Source organism: Peromyscus leucopus, chromosome 13 (genome assembly GCF_004664715.2).
Source record: "Peromyscus leucopus breed LL Stock chromosome 13, UCI_PerLeu_2.1, whole genome shotgun sequence".
NCBI lineage: Eukaryota > Metazoa > Chordata > Mammalia > Rodentia > Cricetidae > Peromyscus > Peromyscus leucopus.
In genome coordinates, this window is record NC_051074.1 from 9,776,879 (window position 1) to 9,799,921 (window position 23,043).

The 23,043-nt window shown below is 49.9% G+C and overlaps 1 protein-coding gene across 3 annotated transcripts in view; it reads right to left on the minus strand.

Moving 5' to 3' along the window:
* Window positions 1-23,043, minus strand: part of Ankmy1 (ankyrin repeat and MYND domain containing 1) — a 52,600-nt gene that overhangs the window by 23,557 nt on the left and 6,000 nt on the right. For all 3 annotated transcript variants that reach the window (XM_037210127.1, XM_028890633.2, XM_037210128.1), the window contains exons 4-11: window positions 20,679-20,822; window positions 13,366-13,838; window positions 11,215-11,431; window positions 10,918-11,076; window positions 9,621-10,084; window positions 8,501-8,672; window positions 2,048-2,188; window positions 1,258-1,398 (exon numbers count right to left, since the gene is read on the minus strand). In XM_037210127.1, the coding sequence (XP_037066022.1) occupies window positions 1,258-1,398; window positions 2,048-2,188; window positions 8,501-8,672; window positions 9,621-10,084; window positions 10,918-11,076; window positions 11,215-11,431; window positions 13,366-13,838; window positions 20,679-20,822 (1,911 nt within the window). The remainder of the gene's footprint in view (window positions 1-1,257; window positions 1,399-2,047; window positions 2,189-8,500; window positions 8,673-9,620; window positions 10,085-10,917; window positions 11,077-11,214; window positions 11,432-13,365; window positions 13,839-20,678; window positions 20,823-23,043) is intronic.

The window sequence follows — 23,043 nt, forward strand, 5'->3', positions numbered from 1 at the left end:
CACCCATGGCCTCTGACCTCCATGCCCTCACCACTGATGTCTCCATGACCTTGCGACAGTGCCACATTGGTGCCTCTTATTTTTCCACAACTTCCAAATCCGAAATACACGTGAGCGGAAAAGTGTTTGCTCGGGCCCATGCCTCACACTGGCCAGAGCCTTGGTCAGCCTGCCTTCCTGAAACATCCCTGCCCCTGTTTCTAGAGCTCCCTGCTGCCCTCTGGGGTTCTGGAGAGAAGGGTGAGACCCAAAGTCCAGCTCCTTCTCTTCCCCTTAAGGAAGCTCTGATCTGATGGCCCAGTGGCTGCCTTTCACCTCTCCATCAACCCCCCATTCTCCCCAGCATGACCTAGGAGCCTGCACTCTTAGGCCCTAGAAACCCCCTCCCCACAGCCTCCCGATTCCCTGACCTGCCCCGGCCACTCAGGCTCTTCTGAGAAGTTCCCATGCCAGCCTTGCCCAGACTGAGTTCCAAGGCAGATGGGAGCCAAGTGGCTACAAGGCTAGGGGGGACTCAGGCGGCGGGGGTAAGAGGATGACTGGGGGGGGGTGGTAGCCCCTGGATCCCAAGCATGTCTGACCCAAGTGCAAGAGCGACTTCACATGGCACCCAAGGCCAAGCAAGATGTGGGTCCGTGCATGGCTGGGGAGTTCTTCGGGGCATGGGTACTCATGGACCCTTTTTCGTATTTTCCATTCACTTTAACCTACACCGTTGAACTCCATTTGGAAAATGCTGGATTTTTTTTTTTTTGTGGTAGTTTGGAAAACCCACCACAGCAGCTTCAGAAGCAGCCAGGACTCCCACACTGAGAAGCCAGCATGGCAAGAGTGTCCACTCACACCAGAGCTGCCCTCTCCTGCCTGGACCTACCACGGAGACACGCATGTGCCTGATGCAGCACACAAGCATGCACACGCTAGTACTCACCTCTGTAGCCACACGGACACACACACCCCAACTTAGAGGCGAAAGCTTATAGACACACACACACACACACACACACACACACACACACACACACACGCGTACACACACACGCACACACACGCACACACACGCACGCACACACACGCACACACACGCACACACGCACGCACGCACACGCATCACATCTGAACACAGCCCTTGCCTGGCCTAACGTCCCTCACGCAGCAGCCCCGAGGACTCGGGGCTCAGCCCCTTCCTGTCCCACTGTCCCACTGCTCACTCTGACAACACAGTCAAGCCCGGGTCAGAGCCCCATGGCCATTCACCTTCCTGTTGTCCTCTCGTTCACAGGCGACATGCAGAGCCGTGCGCCCGCCCTCCTCGGGGATGAACGTGCTCTCCGTGTAGTAGCTGCTGGGTGGGCCTGGCTCGTTGTTGAGCTTCAGACTTGAGGGCAGGAGGTCAATCTGCGGTAAACACGAGGCTTGAGACAGGTCCTGCGTGTCCCAGAGTGCCTGCCGACAGATGCTAGGTGTGGCATTATCTCCCCACAGAGCCCTCCACACACTGTTCTGAATCCTCCCAGAGCCCGCTGTGACTCCCACAGCAAGCAACGCCCTCTAGAGGGCTGGACTCACGGGCATGCACCACCAAGCCTGTTTTTGTTATGGTGGTGGTAGTGGTGGTGGAGTTTTTGTTATGGCGGTGGTGGTGGTGGTGGAGTTTTTGTTATGGTGGCACCAAAGAATGCTAGGAAAAGCCCCTCCCCTTTTTTGAGACAGGGTCTCCCTGTGGAACTTGCTATTTAGACTAGACTGTGCTGGAACTCAACAAAGATCGGCCCACCTCTGCCTCCTGGGAAATTAAAGGCCATCGTGCCTGGCTACATCAATTCTTTTTACCCGGCGTCTCCCAAGTGTGTCAACCCTGCTTCCTCCCATGGCCACTGTTGGGTGCTGATCCACGTGGCCTGCCCACACTAGGAGGGACCATGGTCAGCAGCAGAATGATCAGAGCCTGCATGTGACTCTCTTTTTTGTCACCCTCCCCACCCCACCCCGCCCCGCCCACACCCCCGGTCAGTAGGCACAGTTGCAGATCCAAAGAGAACCACACCTTGCCGGTTCTGTAGACGTAGTCCTGGTCGGCTGCCTTGGCGTCCACGTCAGTCACCGCATGGAGCAGCAGCTCCGTGATCATGACGCCCTCCTCCCCGGGAAGTGAGGCTGCGATGTGGAGCGGAGTCAGAGACTGCAGCTGCAGAGGGAGTGTGGCAGGGGTGAAACCCAATCTGCAGCCAGGCAGGTGAGGCCCTGGTCAGGCTTATGTCGGGGTCCTTGCTGCCTGAGCAGATGGGAGGATGCATATCTTACTGCAACCGTTTCAGGTCCCCACAACACCATTGCCTTCTCACGAGGCCAATGGGTGCAGGACAAGGAGGCCCAGGAGGGCAGAGGCAGACAAATACCCACAATCAAAGGGTGGACTGGATGGATGCTCTCAACATGCCACGTAACCCACGGCCATCCAGGGTCACAGCTGTAAATGCATGAAAATCAACTGGCTTGATCCCAGCTGGTTTTAGGCTGTCTGTCTGACACTCTCTTCTATGAGTACCACCTCCTGTCTCTGCCAGGCTCTGGTTCAGATACCACCATCTAACAGCCATATAGCTCCTAATCACCCTTCTGACTCTCCCTATGGTGTTCCTCTCTGTAGTGGATGGCTGTTCTGTCTATCATGCCCCTGGGCGTGGCCTCTCTCTACCCTTGAAACCTGAGATGCACTTAGGCCTCGCTCTCTCTTCACTCCCTCAGGGGACTTGGATTCAGAATTGATCCAGGCACCTGGAACAGCGGTCCAGAACCTGTGTCAATTCTGTTCTGTACAGTGAATTTTTCCCCTTAATAAATCCTTTGCCCTTTAAAGAGACTCGGTGGATTTCTCGCTATACCTCTCCCCATTGTCTGAAGTTGGTCCCCGATGGACTGTCTCTGAACTCCAGCAGCTCATGGTTGTGAGGGGCGGGGAGGACCCTGCTCTCAGAGTGAATACCAGCAATTGAGAGAGCCCAGCCAGCGCAGCCAGGCTGTGGCCAGGAAGACATGCCCCACTTGTCCCCAGCCCAGTTCCCCTCAGTATGATCTCACTCAAACAGGAAGGTGTCCCTGAATAAAAGCACCTCGAGAACCCCCTGAAGGTGGGGGTGTAATTAGCCTGGAAAGCAGAAAAAGCCCACAGTAAGTGGCTGTGATGAGGCAGGGGAATAGTCCGACAGTCAGAAGGTGGCGAGGTAACATTAGTTCTACATGGCACATGACCTGGGGCACACCCCTGCGGCCGCTGACTCAGGCATGGGGTCTCCACAGGCCAACAGCAGCCAGCTGCTCTGGAATGTTAGCTGAAGATGTGTTACATTTGTTTATACTGTGAAACATTTGTTTAATGATGCAAAGACGTGTTATTTTGCCTGTCTAAAACACCCGATTGGTCTAATAAAGAGCTGAACAGCCAATAGTTAGGCAGGAGAAAGAAATAGGTGGGGCTGGTGGACAGAGAGAATAAATAAGAGGACAAATCTAGAGAAGAGGATGAGGACCCGGGGGGGGGGGAGGCGAGGAGGATGCCAGGGGCCAGCCACCCAGCCAGCTACAAAGTAAGAAGGAAAGAAAGATATCTAGAATAAAGAAAGGTAAAAAAAAGCCCAAAGGCAAAATGTAGTTAAAGAGAAATGAGATAATTTAAGTTAGAAGAGCTGGCTAGAAACAAGCCAAGCTAAGGCCGGGCATTCATAAGTAAGAATAAGTCTCCATGTATTTCTTTATTTGGCCGCTGGGTAGTGGGCCCCCAAAGAGTTAAAAAAAAGAAAAAAAAAACCTACAACCGGGCCTTACCCCTACAGCCAGTACCCACAACCGACAGCCAGCAGCCCCAGCACATCGTCAGTGACTACTGACACAGAGGAGGGTAGGTGCCATTACCGACACACATGAGTGGATACAGCAGAGAGTATAGTTTCCTGCTGATGTGGATCCCAGGAGATCACATCGACAGCCAACTGAGGTTCTCCAACGTTTCAGACTTAGCCACTGAAGCAAGTGGCAGAAGAGACACAGGTGGAGGGAAGGTCAGGAGAGGAGGAGGCTGTGTGGGCATCCCAAATAACGGGGCAGGGGGGTGGAGAAACCAGGCTGCTCCTCTCTCCCCAGTTAGCAAACACATGAGAGCCAGTGGTGAGCCCCAGAACAGCAGAGAGACGAGGGTGGAAAGATTCGCTCACGCGATGAGCCAAGGAACGTCCAGCACCCCAAACAAGAAGACCCGCTGCAGAAGGAGCCAGGGCCTCTCACAGCAATGCACAAGTGGTCCACCCTTCTCACTAGACGACAGAAGTTCTGTGCTGAGACATGCTGAGATGAGATGCCTTGCATACAATGATAGAGGCATGGCACGAGCGACTCCTGCTAGCGGACTAAACTCCCACAGTAGTCTTGCTCACCCTCTGTCCGCAGCATGGCCTCAGCAAACCCTAATAGGGGCTGCTTCCAAGTTCTTGGGAACTGGGTGGAGATGTGGCTCAGTTGGTAGAATGTTAGTCTAGCATACTCAGAGCCCGGGGCTCCATCCTCAGCACCATATAAACTGGGCACGGTGGTGCGTGCGCCCGCAGTCACATGACTGGAGAAATAAAAGCAAGAAGATCAAAAAATCAAATTCAGGACTGGAGAGATGGCGCCATGGTTAAGAGCACTTGTTGCTCTTGCAGAGGACCCAGGTTGGGTTCCCAGCACCCATGTAAGCTGCTCACAACAGTTTTGGAACTCCAGTTCCAGAGAATGCAATGCCTTCTTCTGGCTTCCATGAACACTGCATGTATGTGGTATATATACATGTGGTACACTATATGTGGTACATACATGCAGGCAAGCACTCATACACATAAAATAAATGTTTTTTTTTTTAATGCAAAGTCATCCTCAGCTACATAGGGAGTTCCAGGCCATATATAAAACCCCATCTCAAAAGAAAAAAGTCCTCAGATAATTCGGAACCCAGAATGCTGTTCAAGAGGGTGAAGAAAAAGGATTCCCAGGGATACTGCAATTCTTTCCTGCTACTGATGTTCTCTGCTGGAGAACCAGCCAGGATCTGAAGGACACAAGGAATCCAGGAGGGACTTACAGGTGCAAAATCCAATGCAGAGCAAAACCCTAAAATGTATTAGCAGGTGGGATCATGCTGGTAGCTGATGCCAGGAATGCACCCGTGTAGTGGGAGAGGATGGCAAAATACAGGATCTGAGGTTCTCCAGCTAGTCTCGATGGGATTTTCTCATCTGCTTTATTTGCAGTCTGTGCAGTGTTAAGGCATTCCATCTCTGGGGACCAAAACTGTTCTTCACTCCAGGTGTCAGCCTTGGGAAAGTGTGGCCCTTAGAGATGCTCTATGCTCAGGTTGCTGACAGCAGTGTTTACATTCAGCAGTTCTTTGGAAGTCCTGGCCATTCTGCATGTGACTGCTCTGTTGCCACTGATGTCCCCATGCCCAGGTCTCCAAGGAGCCTCAGTTGTGTGCTGTGGGACGAAGAGTCTCCACACCCCTAACAGCAAAATGGGTAGTGTTTGGGCGCTCCGCCGTATAAGGAGGCACTGGCAGCTTTAAATGCACAAACGCTGTCTTTGAAAACGGAAGTGACCCCCCAGAGGTTCTAGTGTTAAAGAGACTTGGTCCCCTGGGTGGCTTTACTGGAAGGGGGTGGAACCTTTCAGAAATGGGGGTGGCAGTGGGTCTCAGGGCACTGAGGACATGCCCTGGAAGAGGCTAGCAAGGCCTCAGCCTACCCTCTCTCCATTTTGCTTCCAGGGTTTTGGTATAAGCAGTTTGCTTCAACATGTACTCCCTCACACAGCACTAGCCTCGGGCCCCAAGTGATAAAGCTGCAGAATTCTGTACAGGATCTCTAAACCCATGAACCTTTCTGCCTTAACAGTTAACTGCACTAGAGACTTCATTCCTATCACCGAAAGTTGCTAACACAATGAGCAAATGTTCTATCTGACCCAAAACGGAAGAAATGCAAAATTAAACCTCAGAGGTGCCACCTTCCGCCCATGGAAGTGCAAGGATTGTGAGCATCCAGTTCGTGGGAAACAGTGGGCTCTCACCACATGAGGCCTAACTGCAGATACACAGTGAGCAAGATCACCATAGGGAGCTTCATCTTCTGGCAGTAGCTGCATGTACCATGTCTCCATCAATGTATTCATGGTCCCTCAACTTAGCACATGTTCACAACTATATTAATGAAGAGCCAGGCATGATGGCTCACCCCTACAACTCTGAAATCAGGGAGGTTCAGGCTGGAGGATCAGGAGTCCAGAGCCTCCTTGGCCACACAGGAAATCTGAGGCTAGTCTAGACTACATGTGACCCTGTCTTAAAACCAGAACAAGTCTCCCCCCCCTCATCCCCACCCACTCCTCCTCCTTTCTCTTCAGAAAAGGGCAGGCCTCCCATGTCTATCAGTCAGCCAGGACATATCAAGCTACAGTAAGATGAGGCACCTCCTCTCCTATTAAGGCTAGATAAGGCAACCCAGTAGGAGGAAAGGTCCCCAAAACAGATAACAGAGTCAGAGACAGCCCCTGATGCCACTGTTAGGAGCCCCACAAGAAGACCAGGCTACACAACTGTAATATGTGTGCAGAGGGCAGTCAAAACCCACAGAATCAACTAGCTTGGGCTCATAGGGGCTCACAGAGACCTAACTGCCAACCAGAGAGCTTGCCTGGGAACTGGCCTAGGCTCTCTGAAAAGTTATTTTTCAACACAACCTCCTTAGCTGGATGCGCTGATACATGACTGTGATCACAGCTACCTGGGAGGCTGAGGCAGGATGATCACAAGGTTAGAACTAGTTCCACCACACATCCAGTCTGAGGCCAGCTGGGGCTGCACAATACTCTGACTCAAATACTAGAGGCAAAATGATAATAATACAGGAAAGTGTGTACAGTGTGAAGCCACCCAGAGGGAGGAGGAGGAGGGAGCCAAAGCCTTGTGTCCACCCAGGCACTGTGCTGTGGGCTCGAATCTTCAAGTTCTCGAGGCAAGAGCTTTGGTTTGTGTTTCTGTTTCTTGTTTTGTGTTTTTCAAGTTTTAGGACAAACTATTCTAACCACATGAACTAAGCTGAGGCTGCTTTTAACTTTTTCTTCCCCAACTGTGTATGACTGTTCTGTCCTCGGGCAACCTACCCAGGTTCCTCTCTGACTTGCTGAGGTCTGAACCACAGAGTTCAGACAAGAGAACAAAACAGTGATCGTCTTTACCCCGTCTCATAGGGCAGCCCAACGAGGGACCCTGGGGTCAGATTGGAACTGCGCGGGAGACCTAGCCTCACTTTGACCTGCTTCCTAGGGCACACAGCCTGGGTGACTTCCAGCGACATTGGGAGTTGAGGTAGTATAGGTTCTGTGCTGAGGAAGGTGCTTCCAGAGCTGTGGCCTGGGGAAGGCTGGAAGGACCGGGTAGGGCTGCATGGCTACCACTGCTCAGGTGGACTGGATGTGAGCAACAGACGGAGCCCGGAAAGCCAAGCGTCCACCAACAAACTCCGTGGCAGCCCCGAGTTCTCACCCTCGGAGTCCCAGCACTGCCCACAGGTTCATGTATCAAGAGCAACACACTTGTCAAACACATTCCCCAAGAGGTGAGCCCCGTTCAGCACGGGCAGTGGCTGGCGCCTGGCAGTGCTGTCCAGACCAAGGGCTTCTAGTGTGGGCAGCGACAGTGCTCAGCCTGCAGGAGGGGCCAGAGTAAGCGAGGCAGAAGGGACACAGGGCATGGCCTAAGGGAGCCACAGAAACAGGTACGGGGCAGGAAACCCAGGTTGGTTTTCAGCTGGCTGGATTTGCTGGGCTAAAGAGCTTCAGGGGCAGTTTGCTTCAGTTCCTCCTGTCTCTCCATGAAGCTGATGCCACTGCGAAAGAGGGTAGGTCTGGCCCTTGCTTCCCCTCACAACTCTCATCCTACTTTGTTTCACACACAGGGAAGGGGATGCATTAGAAAACTACACACATCAGGCTGGAGAGATGGCTCAGCGGTTAAGAGCACTGGCTGCTCTTCCAAAGGTCCTGAGTTCAATTCCCGGCAACCACATGGTGGCTCACAACCATCTATAATGAGATCTGGTGCCCTCTTCTGGCCTGCAGGCATACATGCAGGCAGAACACTGTATATGTAATAAATAAATAAATCTTAAAAAAATAATAATACTTTCCTTTAAAAAAAAAGAAAGAAAGAAAACTACACACATCATGGCGCACTGTGAGAAATAACACCCCTTCATAACTGTATCTAATGACCCCGTGAAACTTCAGCGGGAGGCCACCTTCCTCCTATGATGTCACCAATGCCTCACGGACCAGGTGTTTACAGGCAGGGTGGGCCAGTTCTACGGCTGGCCCTGAGAAGCTGTGGGCGTTTGTTTGTGAAGGAGGACCTGGGAGTCTGTGGGTGTCCCACATCCATCGTGCCGCAGAGGCCCCTCTGGCCACTGACACCTACCTGTGGAGGATACTGAATATCAGTCCGGGCCCCGCTCTCCAGCAACAGCCTCACCCCATCCACATCCCCAGCCTTCACGGCAAAAAACAGGGCCTGCATGGGCACTTGACACAGGTTGGGATCAGCACCTCGACGCAGCAGTAACTTGATGGTCAGCCAGCGGTTTCTACGTCTGTAGGTACCAGAAGGACAGTGTCACAAGATGGAAGGAATGGACAGGGTGGTTGTCATTCCTATGATCTGGACAGGATCCTCCACACAAGGGACAGGGGGTGCTGACAGCATAGACACACTGCACCCCAGTATCCAGCCTTTCTTGAAAATACCCAAGGTCAGCCCTTCCAAGGCCCTGGGAGGCTCGGAAACATAGTTAACATCAGACCTCCCTGTCTGGGCCACCCGAGCCAACCTCAGCTGTGGTCCTGCCAGGCTTCAGTCCAGCATGGGTCCCTTAACCTCACTGAGATTTGTCATGAGATGGGGACAGGCCCCTACTGAGGTGGGTACCAGACAGTGAGGTGGATGTACACACACACACACACACACACACACACCACTGCCCATGTGCTGAAAATGCAGCCCCACCACGGTGCCCTTGCAAGGATGCTGTCCTAGTGAGGGTTCCTTTCTGTGTGCTAAAACGCAATGACAAAAAGCAACTTGGAGAGGAAAGGGTTTGTGTTGGCTTACACTTCCAGGTAACAGTCCATCATTGAGGGAAGCAAGCGCAGGAACTCAAGCATGGCAGGAACCTAGAGGCAGGAGCTGATGCTGAGGCCATGGAAGGGTGCTGCTTACTGGCTTGCTCCTCATAGCTTGCTCAGCCTGCTTTCTTATAGAACCCAGGACCACCAGCCCAAGGATCTGGGCCCTTTCACAGGTTTGCCCACCGTCCAATCCGGTGGGGCATTTTTCTTAGTTTGAGCTTCCCTCTTCCCAAATGACTCTAGCTTGTGTCCAATTGATATGAAACGAGTCGTCACAGATCCCCAGACAACAGGGCATAGTCTCCAGAGACAGCCGTTAGTGGTGGTGCAGGGCCGTGATGGGTACCCACTGAACACATGACTTACCCTGGAAGCAGTCCTCCACCCCCACCACAGAGTTATCAGTGACTCACTCAGCCATGGTCTGTGCCATTTTCCTCACAGTCCCTTTGTCTGAACAGGAGGGGATGTTTAGCAATGAGCTATAAGCCTGGGCACTCTTCTCCAGGATGTCCTTCGAGACATGGATAGAGTAGTTTCGCATGCACACGTTAGAATCAAAGTTTGTGTCAACGCTGTACATGGTGCTGGCATCCACATTTTCTGCTGTGTCCTCTGTTTTTTTCTCTATGTCACTGCTGGGACTCTTCACGGAGGGGGTGTCTCGCTTGTGAGCCACATTGCTCTTCCAGATGATGGAATCTCGAGATTGTACAGGACCCAGGACCAGGGCATCATCCAGGCTGCTTGAGAGGGGTGGCGATGACTTATAGTCCTCTCCAAGTGGGGTGGGCATGCCCAAATCATAGAAATAATCCATGTTTTGCTCTCCAAACAAGAATGAAATTTTGTGGGTGATAAAGGGTTTGGAAGGTTCCTATGGCAAGCACCAAAAAGTTCTCATTAGAGGAAAGAACTAAGGTTCTTCTCTCCACAGCAGCCCCAGGAAGAACTGGAGTGGTGGATTGAGACTTCTTCCACAGTCTACCCACCCTTGCAGGGTCAGGGACAACTCTGAAGTCACTGCCCAGAGCTAGAAGTAAGCAGCCACTGCTCAGGGCTCACAACACTGCCTGTGCCTCCTAAGTTGACGGAACATGACCTGCCTAGAAGCAAGCATCGCTGTGCAAGCCGAGGATAGCTCTCCTTCTTCATACTGATTTCACACGGGGCAGGGCTGGTACTGGATACTTGATGCTAATTAAAACTACATCGTTACAATTAATTTCACTACTTTCTCACCACTCAAAAATTCTCATTATACACTCGTGTTGCAGCTTAAATTATATTTCTGCCCCGTGGTGCTGCTACCCATCTCTCTCCTCAGGCACCTGAACTCTCAAAGAGAAGTTCCTACACTGATGACTACCACACACCTAGGAACCTGTTAGAAATGCAGATTCCCTGGCCCTTCCCTAGCCATGCTGTCAAGAAGGTCCCCCTTTCCAGCATGTTGCTGGGGGAGGTCTCAGGACCCCAGGCTGCTGTGCATGTGGCTCATGGGGAGCACACACCCCTTAGCACATGTGGCATGGCTCAGGATGCCTTTGGGAGTTCCCAGGCTCTCTCTTCTGACCCCTCCCTCACGAGACTTCTCTTTCCATTTGCCATATCTGGGCCTGGTTCACACATCAGGGAGGTGGCTGTGGACATTTAGGTAAATGGGAGGCATGGCAGATGATGAGGGTGTGGTGGCCAACAGGGGCTGACCTGGGGCAGGGTCCTCTCAGCGACGTTGGGCTGGAAGAATTTGCTGGGGTAATAGTGGAGGAAGCACATGTTGAGGGGCGAGAGGCCCTCATCCGAGAGCTTGTTCACATCAGCCCCGTAATCCAGGAGAAGGTTGACAATGTCACGGTGAGAATTGACCTAGAGAGTGACAAGGCCAGACTTGTGAATACAGGAGCGGGACATGAGGAGGACCACCCGGCATCCATGCTGCCCCCATAAGGCTGCACCGTAGCAGGACACACACCACTGACACTTGGCCTTGGGGAAAGGACTTACCGCGGCAGCAGCAAGCACAGTGTAGCCCTTGGAGTCGGCCACGTCAGCACAGGCAAGGTTGTCCCTCAGGATTCCAAAAATCCAGTTATAGTCCCCTTCCTCAGCCTTCAGGATCATCTCCCTGGAAATATCCTCCTTAGGGCCGGTGGGCCCAAAGCAGCTGCGGTTGCCCTCCAGGATGGCAGCTATGTTCCAGCTGGTATGAGCACTCTTGTTCCTGGCAACCCAAACAGGCTTCGTTGGCATTAGACTGGAATCTGGATGACCCAATACTTTCCACAAGAAAGAGCCCAAGCGGGGGCTGGAAGGAAGCTGCCTTCCTCTACCCCTCACTCTTCTGATCCCTCAGAATTCCCCTTCCTGCCTTGGGTGCTCCATTCCCTCAGTGTCCATCACTTCTTTTTCACCCTGAGCCCTAATGGCTGCACTGCCTGCCAGTTACAATCAGGATGGAGTACCCAGTGAGGGAGACATGTGACCTAGAGGTAACGTGCCCATGCTAGGTCTGCCCCAGCAAGAACTGCAGCCTTGTACGTCTGGCTCCTTGGAATCACTACAGTTTTACGGGGAAATATGCTCTCAATGCAGGACCATGAGTGAGCAGAAAGCTGGCATACACGTGGCTCCAGTGTTGGAGCCTAGCAAACACATCCCACCTTCTGTTCATTTGCTTTCTGCTAGAGTAGAGAATTTCAGTGTCCCATGGCCACACTGAATCTTCTTATGTGCACAGAACACAATTCACAATCAAGAACCCATGGATTTTATTCACTCAATAGTTGTCAGTGTTTATCAGTTGATGGTTACACAATGGATGGATGACAAAGGTAGATGGATGGGTGGATGGGTGGATGGGTGGGTGGATGGATGGATGGATGGATGGATGGATGGATGGATGGATGTGTGGATGGGTGGGTGGATGGGTGGATGGATGGGTGGATGGATGGATGGATGGATGGATGGATGGATGATGGGTGGATGGATGGGTGGATGGATGGATGGTGCATGAGTGGATGAATGGAGTAAATAGATACATGTATGAATGAAAGTATACATGTAAGTGGATGGATAGATAGGTGCATTGGTGAATGCATGGATGGAATGGGCAGGAAGATGGATATGGGGATGAAGATGGAGTGGAAAAAAGTGGATCGAATCAATAGAAGGGCAGATAGATAGGTGGGTAGATGTAAGAGTGGTAAAAGGATGGATGAGTGGGTGGGTGAATTAATCAATGGAGTGGGTGTGTAGGTGGATGGACAGAAGGAAGAATAGATGGATGGGTAGATGGATTGGAAGTAGTTATGTGAGCCCATCAAATGCATTCTAAAATATTCACTGATATCTGATGGCAATGTTTAAGGATGTAAGAATAGTAGAAGGTACTTGAATATTTTAACTTTTAAGGTAAACGGTTTTTCCCTGGGTGGGTGCTGACTTTCCCCGGGCTGTGGTGATAGAGGGTATCTTCAGAGACAGCAGAGCAGTGCCAGTGTTCATGGCTTTCCTTGCAAAGGTCAGAGGTCTAATCAGTTTGCAGCCCCCATCCCTCCCCCGAATCCAACCCTTAGTTCTCTGCCAGACCCTTCATTAACAAAGGATAGTAATAGCGATCTCTTCTATTATGTTAGTGTGTAGCAACTTCACTCACAGAGCCTCTAATGGCAGGCACGAACCTGGCCTTAAAGTGTCCAGGCTCTGGCTTACAGAAGAGGGAATATACACAGGTCCAAAAGCCAAGGTTTGCCCTCAGGGGTCTTCTCGGGAGTTTATCCTAAGCCACATCCCCTTCAGGGGTCCGCCCCTGTTCTGGGACTGCAGCAGCTGCTCACTGATGAGCTATTCCTGGACACTCCTCCCCCAGAGAGTGGGCTAATGGAAGCCAGGAGTCCCTGCTCCCCTACACGGTCACAGATGCCTCACAGCTCTACCTGGCTCCCTACCCTCAGGGTACCTGTCTAGTCTCACAGCACAGTGGGGGCTGTCTGAGTCACTGAAGCAAATGCTGTGCTCACGTTCATTCAACAAGAAATGCAGAGAGGTACTCGGGCCCTTAGCCGCAGCCCAGCCAAGGGGAACATCAGAACCCTTCCCAAAGGGGACCCCTATTCAACGAGGGGACAGGACGGGGAGAAAGACCAGGCTGGTCACCTGAACTTGTAAGTTTGCTTCTGGATTTTGACCAACAGAGGAGTCTCATTTGTTATAAGCCAGGGTTCTTCATCCTCAATGAATGGAGGGATCTCATTCATGAAGATGCGGTCATCCAGCTCTCTGCGCAGGGAGCCTGTCATGGGCAGGTGGTCATTGTCAGTCGAATAGACATGCATCTCTGGAGGCAGCGTCAGGTCATCATTCAGGAGAAACCGTTTATATTCATAGAAGAAAGGGTCCTGCTCCTCAGGAAGACTCCACTCCGCCTTCTCCTCGTCTGAGAGACTGATTCTCCCCCTTGAGCTTGTGAGGAAGTCTAAGAATTCTGGATAGTTCAGCAAGGAGAAGCTGTTGGGAACCTCTGTCCCCAGCTTAAGGAGGTGCTCACGGAACCACAGTCCAACATCCTGACTGCCATCTGGGTAGGTCTCAATGCCTGGTCCGAACCGTAGGTCCTCTTTATACAATCCCTATAGGGGAAGCCCACAGGGCCAAGAGAGACACTCAGTTGAGCTTTCTACTTAGTTGCAGTTTCATAAAATCAGCAAAAGAAAATACCCTCCTACTCATTCACTACACACACACACACACACACACACACACACACACACACACACACACACACTGAAGTATGAGGTGTGCTGGGCACTAGGACAGAACAAGGCCATCATGTTCAGACAGAATGTAGGTGCATGGAGAGGGCGCTGTGGCCAAGCTGGAAGACAAAGGGCCAGGCTAGGAGTGGCCTCTCTAAGGCAAGGACACGACAAAGGGCTACAAGCTGAAGCTGTGAGGGAGACGTGTGGGTGTGTTCACTCCCAAGAGACTCCTGCAGGCCTCAAGTCAGCTACTAGTCAGGCGATGTTATCTACAAGCTTCTATGCTTAGGAGGACAGAGAAACCACAACTTGTGATATTGCACTCACTGAACATCAAAGTCTTATTATTTATTTACTTCGGATAAGGTCCTTCAGAGACGCTTGTTAGGAACGAGCGCCATTCCATCTGTCACTCTGATTCACTCCAGAGCAGAGAAGAGGAGGAGGGAGGAAGAGGACAGGAAGAGGAAGAGGAGAGGAATTGCTCTTTGCTTTCCATGACCCCAAGGGAGAGTGCAGTTTCTAGGCTGTTCTAAATGCTTCCATCACTACCCGCCTTGGGTGTGCAGAGAAGAAAGGATCTCAGACAAGGACACAGTGAGCAGTGGTGTGGTGCAGGGGTCAACATAAAGTCCTGCCTTCCCACGAGACGGGCCTCTTCTAAAGCAGTGTTAAAAGATGTCTGGAGGTCATGGGGAAGTCAAAGGTCAAAGCCATAGGCCTTAAATACGGAAACAAAGGCGGCCATGCCCTCATCCACCATAAGACGATCTCATCTCAGCTTCCCGGCTTCAGTCTGAGGTGGGCCTAGGTGATGTGAAGGTCCGCGGCCTGACAGAGTGGACTGTGAGAAGGAGGAGTACAGTGTCTGAGGGTGGCTTCACTCTACGGGGGTGTTGCATGGGGCGGGCGGCAGACACATTTCCAGAAGGCCCTGCGAGGGGCCGAGGTGGTGGCGTGGGACATAGTGAGGAGCCCGGTGGTCCGCAGGCCCGATGGGCCCAGCAGAGAGGCAGCACCCTAATCTGGAAAGCTCAGCTTGGGTAGCAGCTATGAGAGCAAGTGGGTCAGAAGAGACCCTAGGGAGCCAAGCAAGGCAAGGGCCAGAGGGAAAGAGGCGCCCCAGGGGAAAGAAGCTGTCACATGTGTGCGTGGAGTCCACAGTGCCTGTGTTCGAGACCCAGCAGCTTCCTGATAGCAAACAACTCAAGAAGATCATCCGAACACCAGCAGAGCCACACAGGCTGCGTCCTCAGGACAAAACAGACTTGTATTCCCAGCTACTCCAGTGTGAGACATGGAGACTACAAATCCAAGGCCAAGCTGGATTGCAGGTGAGTTCAAGGTCAGCCTGGGTGACTAGGTAAGACCCTCTCTCCAAATAAAAGCTAAAAAGAGGGCTGGGGATGTAGCTCTCTGGCACAACACTGCCTAGTGTGCACAAATTCCTAGGTTTAACCTTAATTGCACTAAACATATTCTTCAAAAGACACCCCAGTGCTGAGGGATATTTTTAAATCGAATCACTGATAAATACTCATATGGCAGAATTAGCATAAAGAGCATTCTAACTGTAATAACATAAATAACCCCATTAATATCACTAACTAAACATGTAAACAGACAATTCACCCCAAAAGATATACAGACAACAAGCAGGAATGAGACAGAATCAGTATCGCCTGCCATCGATGCGCTCCCAGCCACACCACAAGGAGATGTCACAATGTGCCCACAAGAATACTAATGTCAAAAAGATGGACTGACAGCATGGAGTCACTGAAACGTTTATTGATGGCTGAAATGGCCTGACCACTTTGCAAAGCACTTTGGAGGGTTCTAAGAAAAATAATTGCACACTTACTGTTGTAACTAGCATTCTCACTCTTAGGTATTTGTGCAAGTGAGAACAAACGTGTGTGTCTACATGAAGTCTGAGAGGTAGCTGTTCTTAGCAATTGTCTCTCAGTTCAAAGTAACCAAAATGCAACATCTATTGGTGAATTAAAGGGAAGCAAGCAAGCAAGCATCAACAGCAACACCAAAACCAAGAGATAGCCACACAGTGAAATACTTATCTACAATAAAACTAAGTGGAACACAGAAACACACGAGTCTCAAAAGAATCATGCCCTAAACAAAAGAAAGCAGACAGGAAGTACTACACACAGCATGATTCCATTTATAAGAGTGTAAAGAGTGATATAAAAAAAAAAAAAAGAACAAGAGCTTGTGTGTGTGTGTGTGTGTGTGTGTGTGTGTGTGTGTGTGTGTGTGTGTGTGTGTTTGCCAGACAGTGGTGGCGCACGCCTTTAATCCCAGCACTGGAGAGGCAGAGGCAGGCAGATCGCTGAGTTCAAGGTCAGCCTGGTCTACAAAGTGAGTTCCAAGACAGCCAGGGCCACACAGAGAAACTCTGTCTTGAAAAACCAAAAAACAAACAAACTATGCATCTCCTGACATGCCGTCAAAAAAAAAAAAAAAAAAACAGCTGGAAAATATGTACTTTTAATATATCTAAAAATAGTATATAAATCAAAACAGGAAAATGGAGTTGAAATAGTCTAAACTCATTCTTAGCGTTTTTTCAAACCAAGAACTTATCCTGTGATGTTGGGGCGGGGGATGGAGTCCTAAAAGGATTAGGAGTGTAAAACTTCTAAACCAATAGTCTGAAAATAAGATAATGCTTTTGGTTTTAAAAATCTTCTGTCAATCCAAATGAGGGTTGGAAGAGAGAGGGGAAATGCTGACGGTGGGGTCAGCACAGCACACACGAGGCACAGTCTTCATCCCGAATGTCCTTCTACTGATGCCCAATGTGCCTGGTCAGAGGCAGGTGAGAAACCATTGGCTAAACACGTGATTCCAAATTTGCCAGTAGCAACACCACAAAAAGTAAAAATCTGGGTCCAATTCTATTTTTATTTTTATTTTTCAAGACAGGGTCTCATGTATCCCAGGCTGGTCTTGAGCTAAGTAGCCAGGGATGGACTTAAATTGCCGACCCTCCTGATTCCACCTCCTGGATTGCAGGCATGCACTCTGACATCTGGTTTATGTGGTGCTGCCGAGCACACTCGAAGTTTTGTGAGTGCTGAGAAAGCCCTCTGCTGAGTGGGCTGCATCTCCTGTCCTGGGGTGGAATTCATTTTACTGTACTATTTACATTTAGTTCAACCTTTCCAAATTATCACTTTTAAATATATCTAATGTTGAAAACTTTTCAGGTATTTTACTTTTTTTTTCTTAATAAGTCTTGGTGATCTGGTCTGCAGGAGCTGAGGTATAGCTCAGCAGAGCACATTCCCAGGCATGTGTAAGGCCCTGGGCTCCACCCTAGCACTGCCAAAATAAAGAACTTTGGTGTGTGCTCCACATTTACAGAACACCTTAGTTTGGAGAGCGTACCTCACCCATTCAGTAGACACCATAGTGATGGCTTTGGGCCACTGCATGGGACAAGGCAGATCTAACTGTCCAGTCACCATTATTGAACTAAATTTAAATAAGCACACACACATTTTCAAAAAATAAAGAGAAGAAATATCTATAATTATTTAAAATTATAGTGACAGATATACCACAGTGAAAATAATTTCCCAAAATGTATATATAACTTTATTAACATTAAATTTAAACTTTGGGTCATGAAATATTGAAGAGGGTTTTTGTTTGGTTTGGTTTTGGTTTTGGTTTTTTGTCTTTTTCATTTGTTTGTATTTGAGACAGTCTCTCTCTATAGTCCTGGCTATCCTGGTGTTTGCTATACAAACAGGCCAGCCTCTGATTCATAGATATCCACCTGCCTCTGCCTCCCAAGTGCTAGGACTAACCCTGGCCTGAAGAGATTGTTTTTAAAGAGGATATATCAGTTCATTATAAAAGGGGCGGGCAAAAGATGAATACCAGTAAATATCTAAAATTTTACTCATTAAATGAGTAACATAGTCTCAAAGAATATAAAGCTGAATGTGGCACTGTAAGGAGTATTTTAAATTTTTTCCTTTTTGGTAAGACATTCTAACTCACCATGTTCAAACACTGGCAGGGTCAGTAAAAAAAAACAAAACCAAAAAAAGAAAACCCACTTTATTTTCACCTTCAAGCAACACAAAGTGAAAATATGTGACTCAGGAAACACTGTGGTCAACAACTGCTGAAATGCATTTAAACGTTGGCCTTGGGCCACAGAGAGGTTCATCAGGTAGAGAGACTTGCTATGCAAACCGAGTGGCCAGAATTCCATTCCCTGAACCCATGTCAATGTGGAACCAACTCCACAAAGTTGTCCTCTGACCTTCATGTGAACAAACAGATTTAAAAAACAAAAACAAACACTACAAAGTCAGCCATGCTGGGTAGACTCCGTGAAAAAGGCCTGTATCCCAGCTGTTTAGGAAGCTGGGCAGGATAACCACAAAGTCAAGACCTGCCTGGGTTACAGAGTGAATTCAAGGCCAGCCTCACAATAAGTAAAAAGGGAGCTAGGAATGTAGCTCAGCATTAGAGCATTTGCCTTGCATGCACAAGGCCCTGGGTTTAATCTTTAGCAACACAAAAATAAGAACAAAAAAACTGACCATGGTCTAGGTCATCACACAAGTCACAGCCATAGAGACTTGCTATGCAAACCGAGTGGCCAGAATTCCATTCCCTGAACCCATGTCAATGTGGAACCAACTCCACAAAGTTGTCCTCTGACCTTCATGTGAACAAACAGATTTAAAAAACAAAAACAAACACTACAAAGTCAGCCATGCTGGGTAGACTCCGTGAAAAAGGCCTGTATCCGTTAAAGAACCAAAATCATGCAAATTAAGCAAGCACACAGGAAATCAGTAGCAAAAGGTCAGCAGAAGCCAAAATCTGAATGTGAAAAACAATACTCATGACAAGGAACCACGAGTCAAAAAAGCAATCAGCGCATAAATTAAAATGCACTTTGAAATGACTGGAAGTGACAATATGAGGGAATCGAAACTATGGAACATAGAGCCAATGTGTACATCGGACAAAAGCAGGCAACCGGTAAGTGAGAAAAGCTTAGACAACCACTGGGGGCAGGGGTGCACAGAGAGGGTGGACAGGAAGAGACTGACAGAGCCAAACGGACAGGTAAGCTGGAGCAAAAGCTGATTCTCTGAGGGAAACATATAACAAAACTGATAAACACCTGGCCAAGGGGAGGGGACTGCGTGATAGGCTGGCTCTCCGTTAGGAAGACACTAGCCCCACCCACAATGAGGCGCAGACCGCTATTAGCAAGGATCACTAGCAACACGGGGTGTTCACGGCATGCAGACTGGCATCTCGCAGCCATTGGCGAGGGACAAAGCATCATAGACAGGGAGCATTCAAACACGTGGACCCCCAGGCTACACTGAGAAGTTTTCTCGGGGAAATGAAAACCTGCATTTAATGTTTACGTGCACACACAAAAGCAAACTAAACGTGTGTGTGCCACAGCTTCATTCACAATTGCCCCAGACAGGAAACAGTCTAAAGGACGTTCAGTTAAGCTGTGGTGGCTTCAGACCGTGGAAACTTCGGTAACCAAAGAAACTACAGGAACACTGAGCCGTGGGGCGGGATCAGCCATTGCGGGTCCAAGAGGAAGACCCTGGACCCAAGCTCTGCAGGGCTCCACCGTGTGGCCCTCTCTTGCAAAAGCATGATTACAGGCATTAGGTTACCACGGCTGAACTGAACATTGACCACAAAGGCACGGGGCAGCGACGTGAGGGAAGGGAGCCATTTTGTACCCCAAACACACAAATCTTCGCTTGTTGAAACGTTCAAAACTTTCTATTAATAGAGTGTATATAATTGTGAATGATATATAATAATGAAGGGGTGGAAAGTCATGTGTATTTTTTTTTCCTCCGGGGGTGAGGGGGTAGGAGAAAGGCAAGTTTTAAATAATATGAATAAGAAAGACCCATTTTATATATTAAAAATAAACATTTATCTTATTTTTAATTCAAAAGATACATATCTTGATAACATCCTTCTGGGAATAGATAGATGCATTTTTTATTTTTTTATTTTTTATTTATTTATTTATTTATTTTTATTTATTTATTTTTTTTTTTTTTGGTTTTTCGAGACAGGGTTTCTCTGTGTAGCTTTGCGCCTTTCCTGGAGCTCACTTGGTAGCCCAGGCTGGCCTCGAACTCACAGAGATCCGCCTGGCTCTGCCTCCCGAGTGCTGGGATTAAAGGCGAGCGCCACCACCGCCCGGCTCATTTTTTATTTTTTATTTATATCCTTATTATTGGTAACATTACAGTCACTAAAATAAGAAAGCTACTTCTGTGGGTGTGTCTTTTTTTCTTTTTCTGGAGCTGAGGACCGAACCCAGGGCCTTGTGCTTGCTAGGCAAGCACTCTGCCACTGAACTAAATCCCCAACCCAAGAAAGCTACTTCTATTTAAACTTTTCAAGAACCTAAATATCTTTTTCTCCAGTGGTCTAGATAATGGCTGTATCCACTATTCATCCAAACACACACAGGCCCCACCTGACATAAACACACAGAGACCTACCCCTCACATGTTTTCACACAGTAGCCTCTCTCCTTAGGAACACATAGCAGCTCCTCATATAAACACACAGTAACCCTGCCCTTCACATGAACACACAACAGCCTGACCCCTCATGAACACACAGAGTGATCCTGCCTATCACATGATCACAGGATCTCCTCACCTGGAATAACTTCGTTTTCGTGAACATGGTGCCGTAGCCTTCTCGTTGGCTGAGGTAAAACATGCCTGTGAAGCTGGAGCCATCTGGCCATCTGTAGGTGCCCACACCATGGCAGTGGTCCCTGTAAAACTGCCCTCGGTAGGTCTGTGGAGTAGAGAGGCTAGTGAACCTCCCTTCTGGGAGAAGGCACTTCCCTCTGGAACCCCAACCCTGCAGCAACTGCTAAGTCAGGCTACCACACCTGGCTGGCAGAAAATGAGGACCACAGGACTACAATAGCCTTCTTGGGTACCCAGACACAAGGCTTCTTTCAGTCCAGGTGACCAATGTGATAACTGGGGTTGGTCACTCCAAATCCCCAGAGAGGCCTCCAGGCAGCCATCCTTATGAGTACACCCTCCCTGCCCGCTGCTCTGGTACAGACTTGGGGGGCCGGCTGTCAGAACTGCCTGGAGCTGCTGCCAGGCCAGCGTCCACCCTGGGTTTGGATGAGCCCTCCCCTCTTAGGAGTCCTGGCCCCACCCTAATGAGCTCTCCATCAGATAGCAGAGGCCAGGCTGGCTGGAGGATGCTCGTGGGTGGGGACCCTGGGCCTAGTTGAGAACAAGGTAAGGTTGACTTATGGCTCCTCAATACTGGGTCCATTGTGAGCCTCGGTGTCCTTGTCCAGAGCTCACCTTCAGGTGAGAACGTCAGATGGGTGTTTCAAAGGGCGTGGGAGAGGAAAGGAGGGTGTCACCCATCCCCCAGGCACTGTACTTGACTTGTATGCGGTGAGGTGGCATCTCCCTCCTCAGAAGAGGCTGGGCCAGGAGCTCTTAGCTATGATTTCTCAAGAAGTCATGAACAGTGGGCAAATGAGAAACCAGATGAAGACTTGAGACACAAACACATGGGTATAACCATCATCATGGAGCCCCACACTGGCTCCTGACATCCCTGAGTTCTAGGACTAGGCTAGAGGCTCTGCCCACAGCTGCTCCCATTCATGGTCTCAGAGGACTCCTTTCTTCCCATCCCCACACCTCATTTCTCCTAAGAGCCCATCCTAAACAGCGGCTCTCTCCCCCAACCATTACCCTCCTCTGGACAAGTGTACCTCCAGGGACTCATAGCCACCCCCACCCCATGTAACACCCCTGCTCTGAAATGCTCTCACCAGAAAGAGTAGACGGTCATAGCGTGCCTACCTCTGTCCTGCCCCAGGCCACAGCTGCCTGGGTCAACACAGCCAGGTCCTGACTGGAGCTGGGCTCATGGGACTTTAGAAACGAGGCTGGGAAAGTCCTGCCCCTTCTACTGTTTCTTGAACAAATGAGAGGGACTAGATGTGAGAGGGAGGACCGGACCAGATAACCCCAGCCGTGGGCACTAAGTTAGAGAAGCCCTTGCCAGAGGTAAAGGCACACTTGGAACAAAGGAGCAGAACAGGAGCCCATGACCCCCAGATGTCATGAGCAGCACCAGACTGGAAAGGCTCCAGTACCTGGGCTCTTAGACTGCCTGTGGCAGTTTGAATGTAACTGGCCCCCATAACCTCACAGGGAGTGGCACTGTTAGGTGTGGCTTTGTTGGAGGAAGTGTGTCACTGTGGGGGCGGGCCTTGAGGTCTCTTGCTCAAGCTTTGCTCAGTGTGACCCTCAGACCATTTCCTGCCATGCCTGCAAGATGTAGGACTCTCAGCTACTTCTCCAGCACCATGTCTGCCTGCCTGCTGCTGTGCGCTCCAGCCGTGATGATAACGGACTGAACCTCTGAAACTGAAAGCCAGCCCCCTAATTATATGTTTTCCTTTATAAGATTTGCTGTGGTCGGGCGGTGGTGGTGCACGCCTTTAATCCCAGCACTCGGGAGGCAGAGGCAGGCGGATCTCTGTGAGTTCGAGGCCAGCCTGGTCTACCAAGTGAGTTCCAGGAAAGGCGCAAAGCTACACAGAGAAACCCTGTCTCAAAAAACCAAAAAAAAAAAAAAAAAAGAGTTGCTGTGGAAATGGTGTCTCTTCACGGCAACAGAAACCCTAAGACACTGTCCTAGACTTTATCCGAGTCCTCTACCTGAAGAGGAAGACAGAACCTCCAGAAGTCTCCATAGCGCTGCGTCCCTGGTGACCTGGCCAGGCTTCCAGACAAAGCATACCCTTGGCTTTGCTGCACACTGAGCTGTTGTACCCAACCAGTGACCCAGGAAACACAAACAGATTTGGTCATGGGCCCCAGTTTGGGGTCCCTGCCTCCAAGAAATCTTCACTTAGGTCCTGGGCATAGCCTAGCAGGGGAGGCCTAGGTGCATTTCCATTTTATAGTTAAGAATATCCTTTGCCGTCATTTTAATCTTAGTCAGCAAGCAATTTCAACAAGGTCAAATA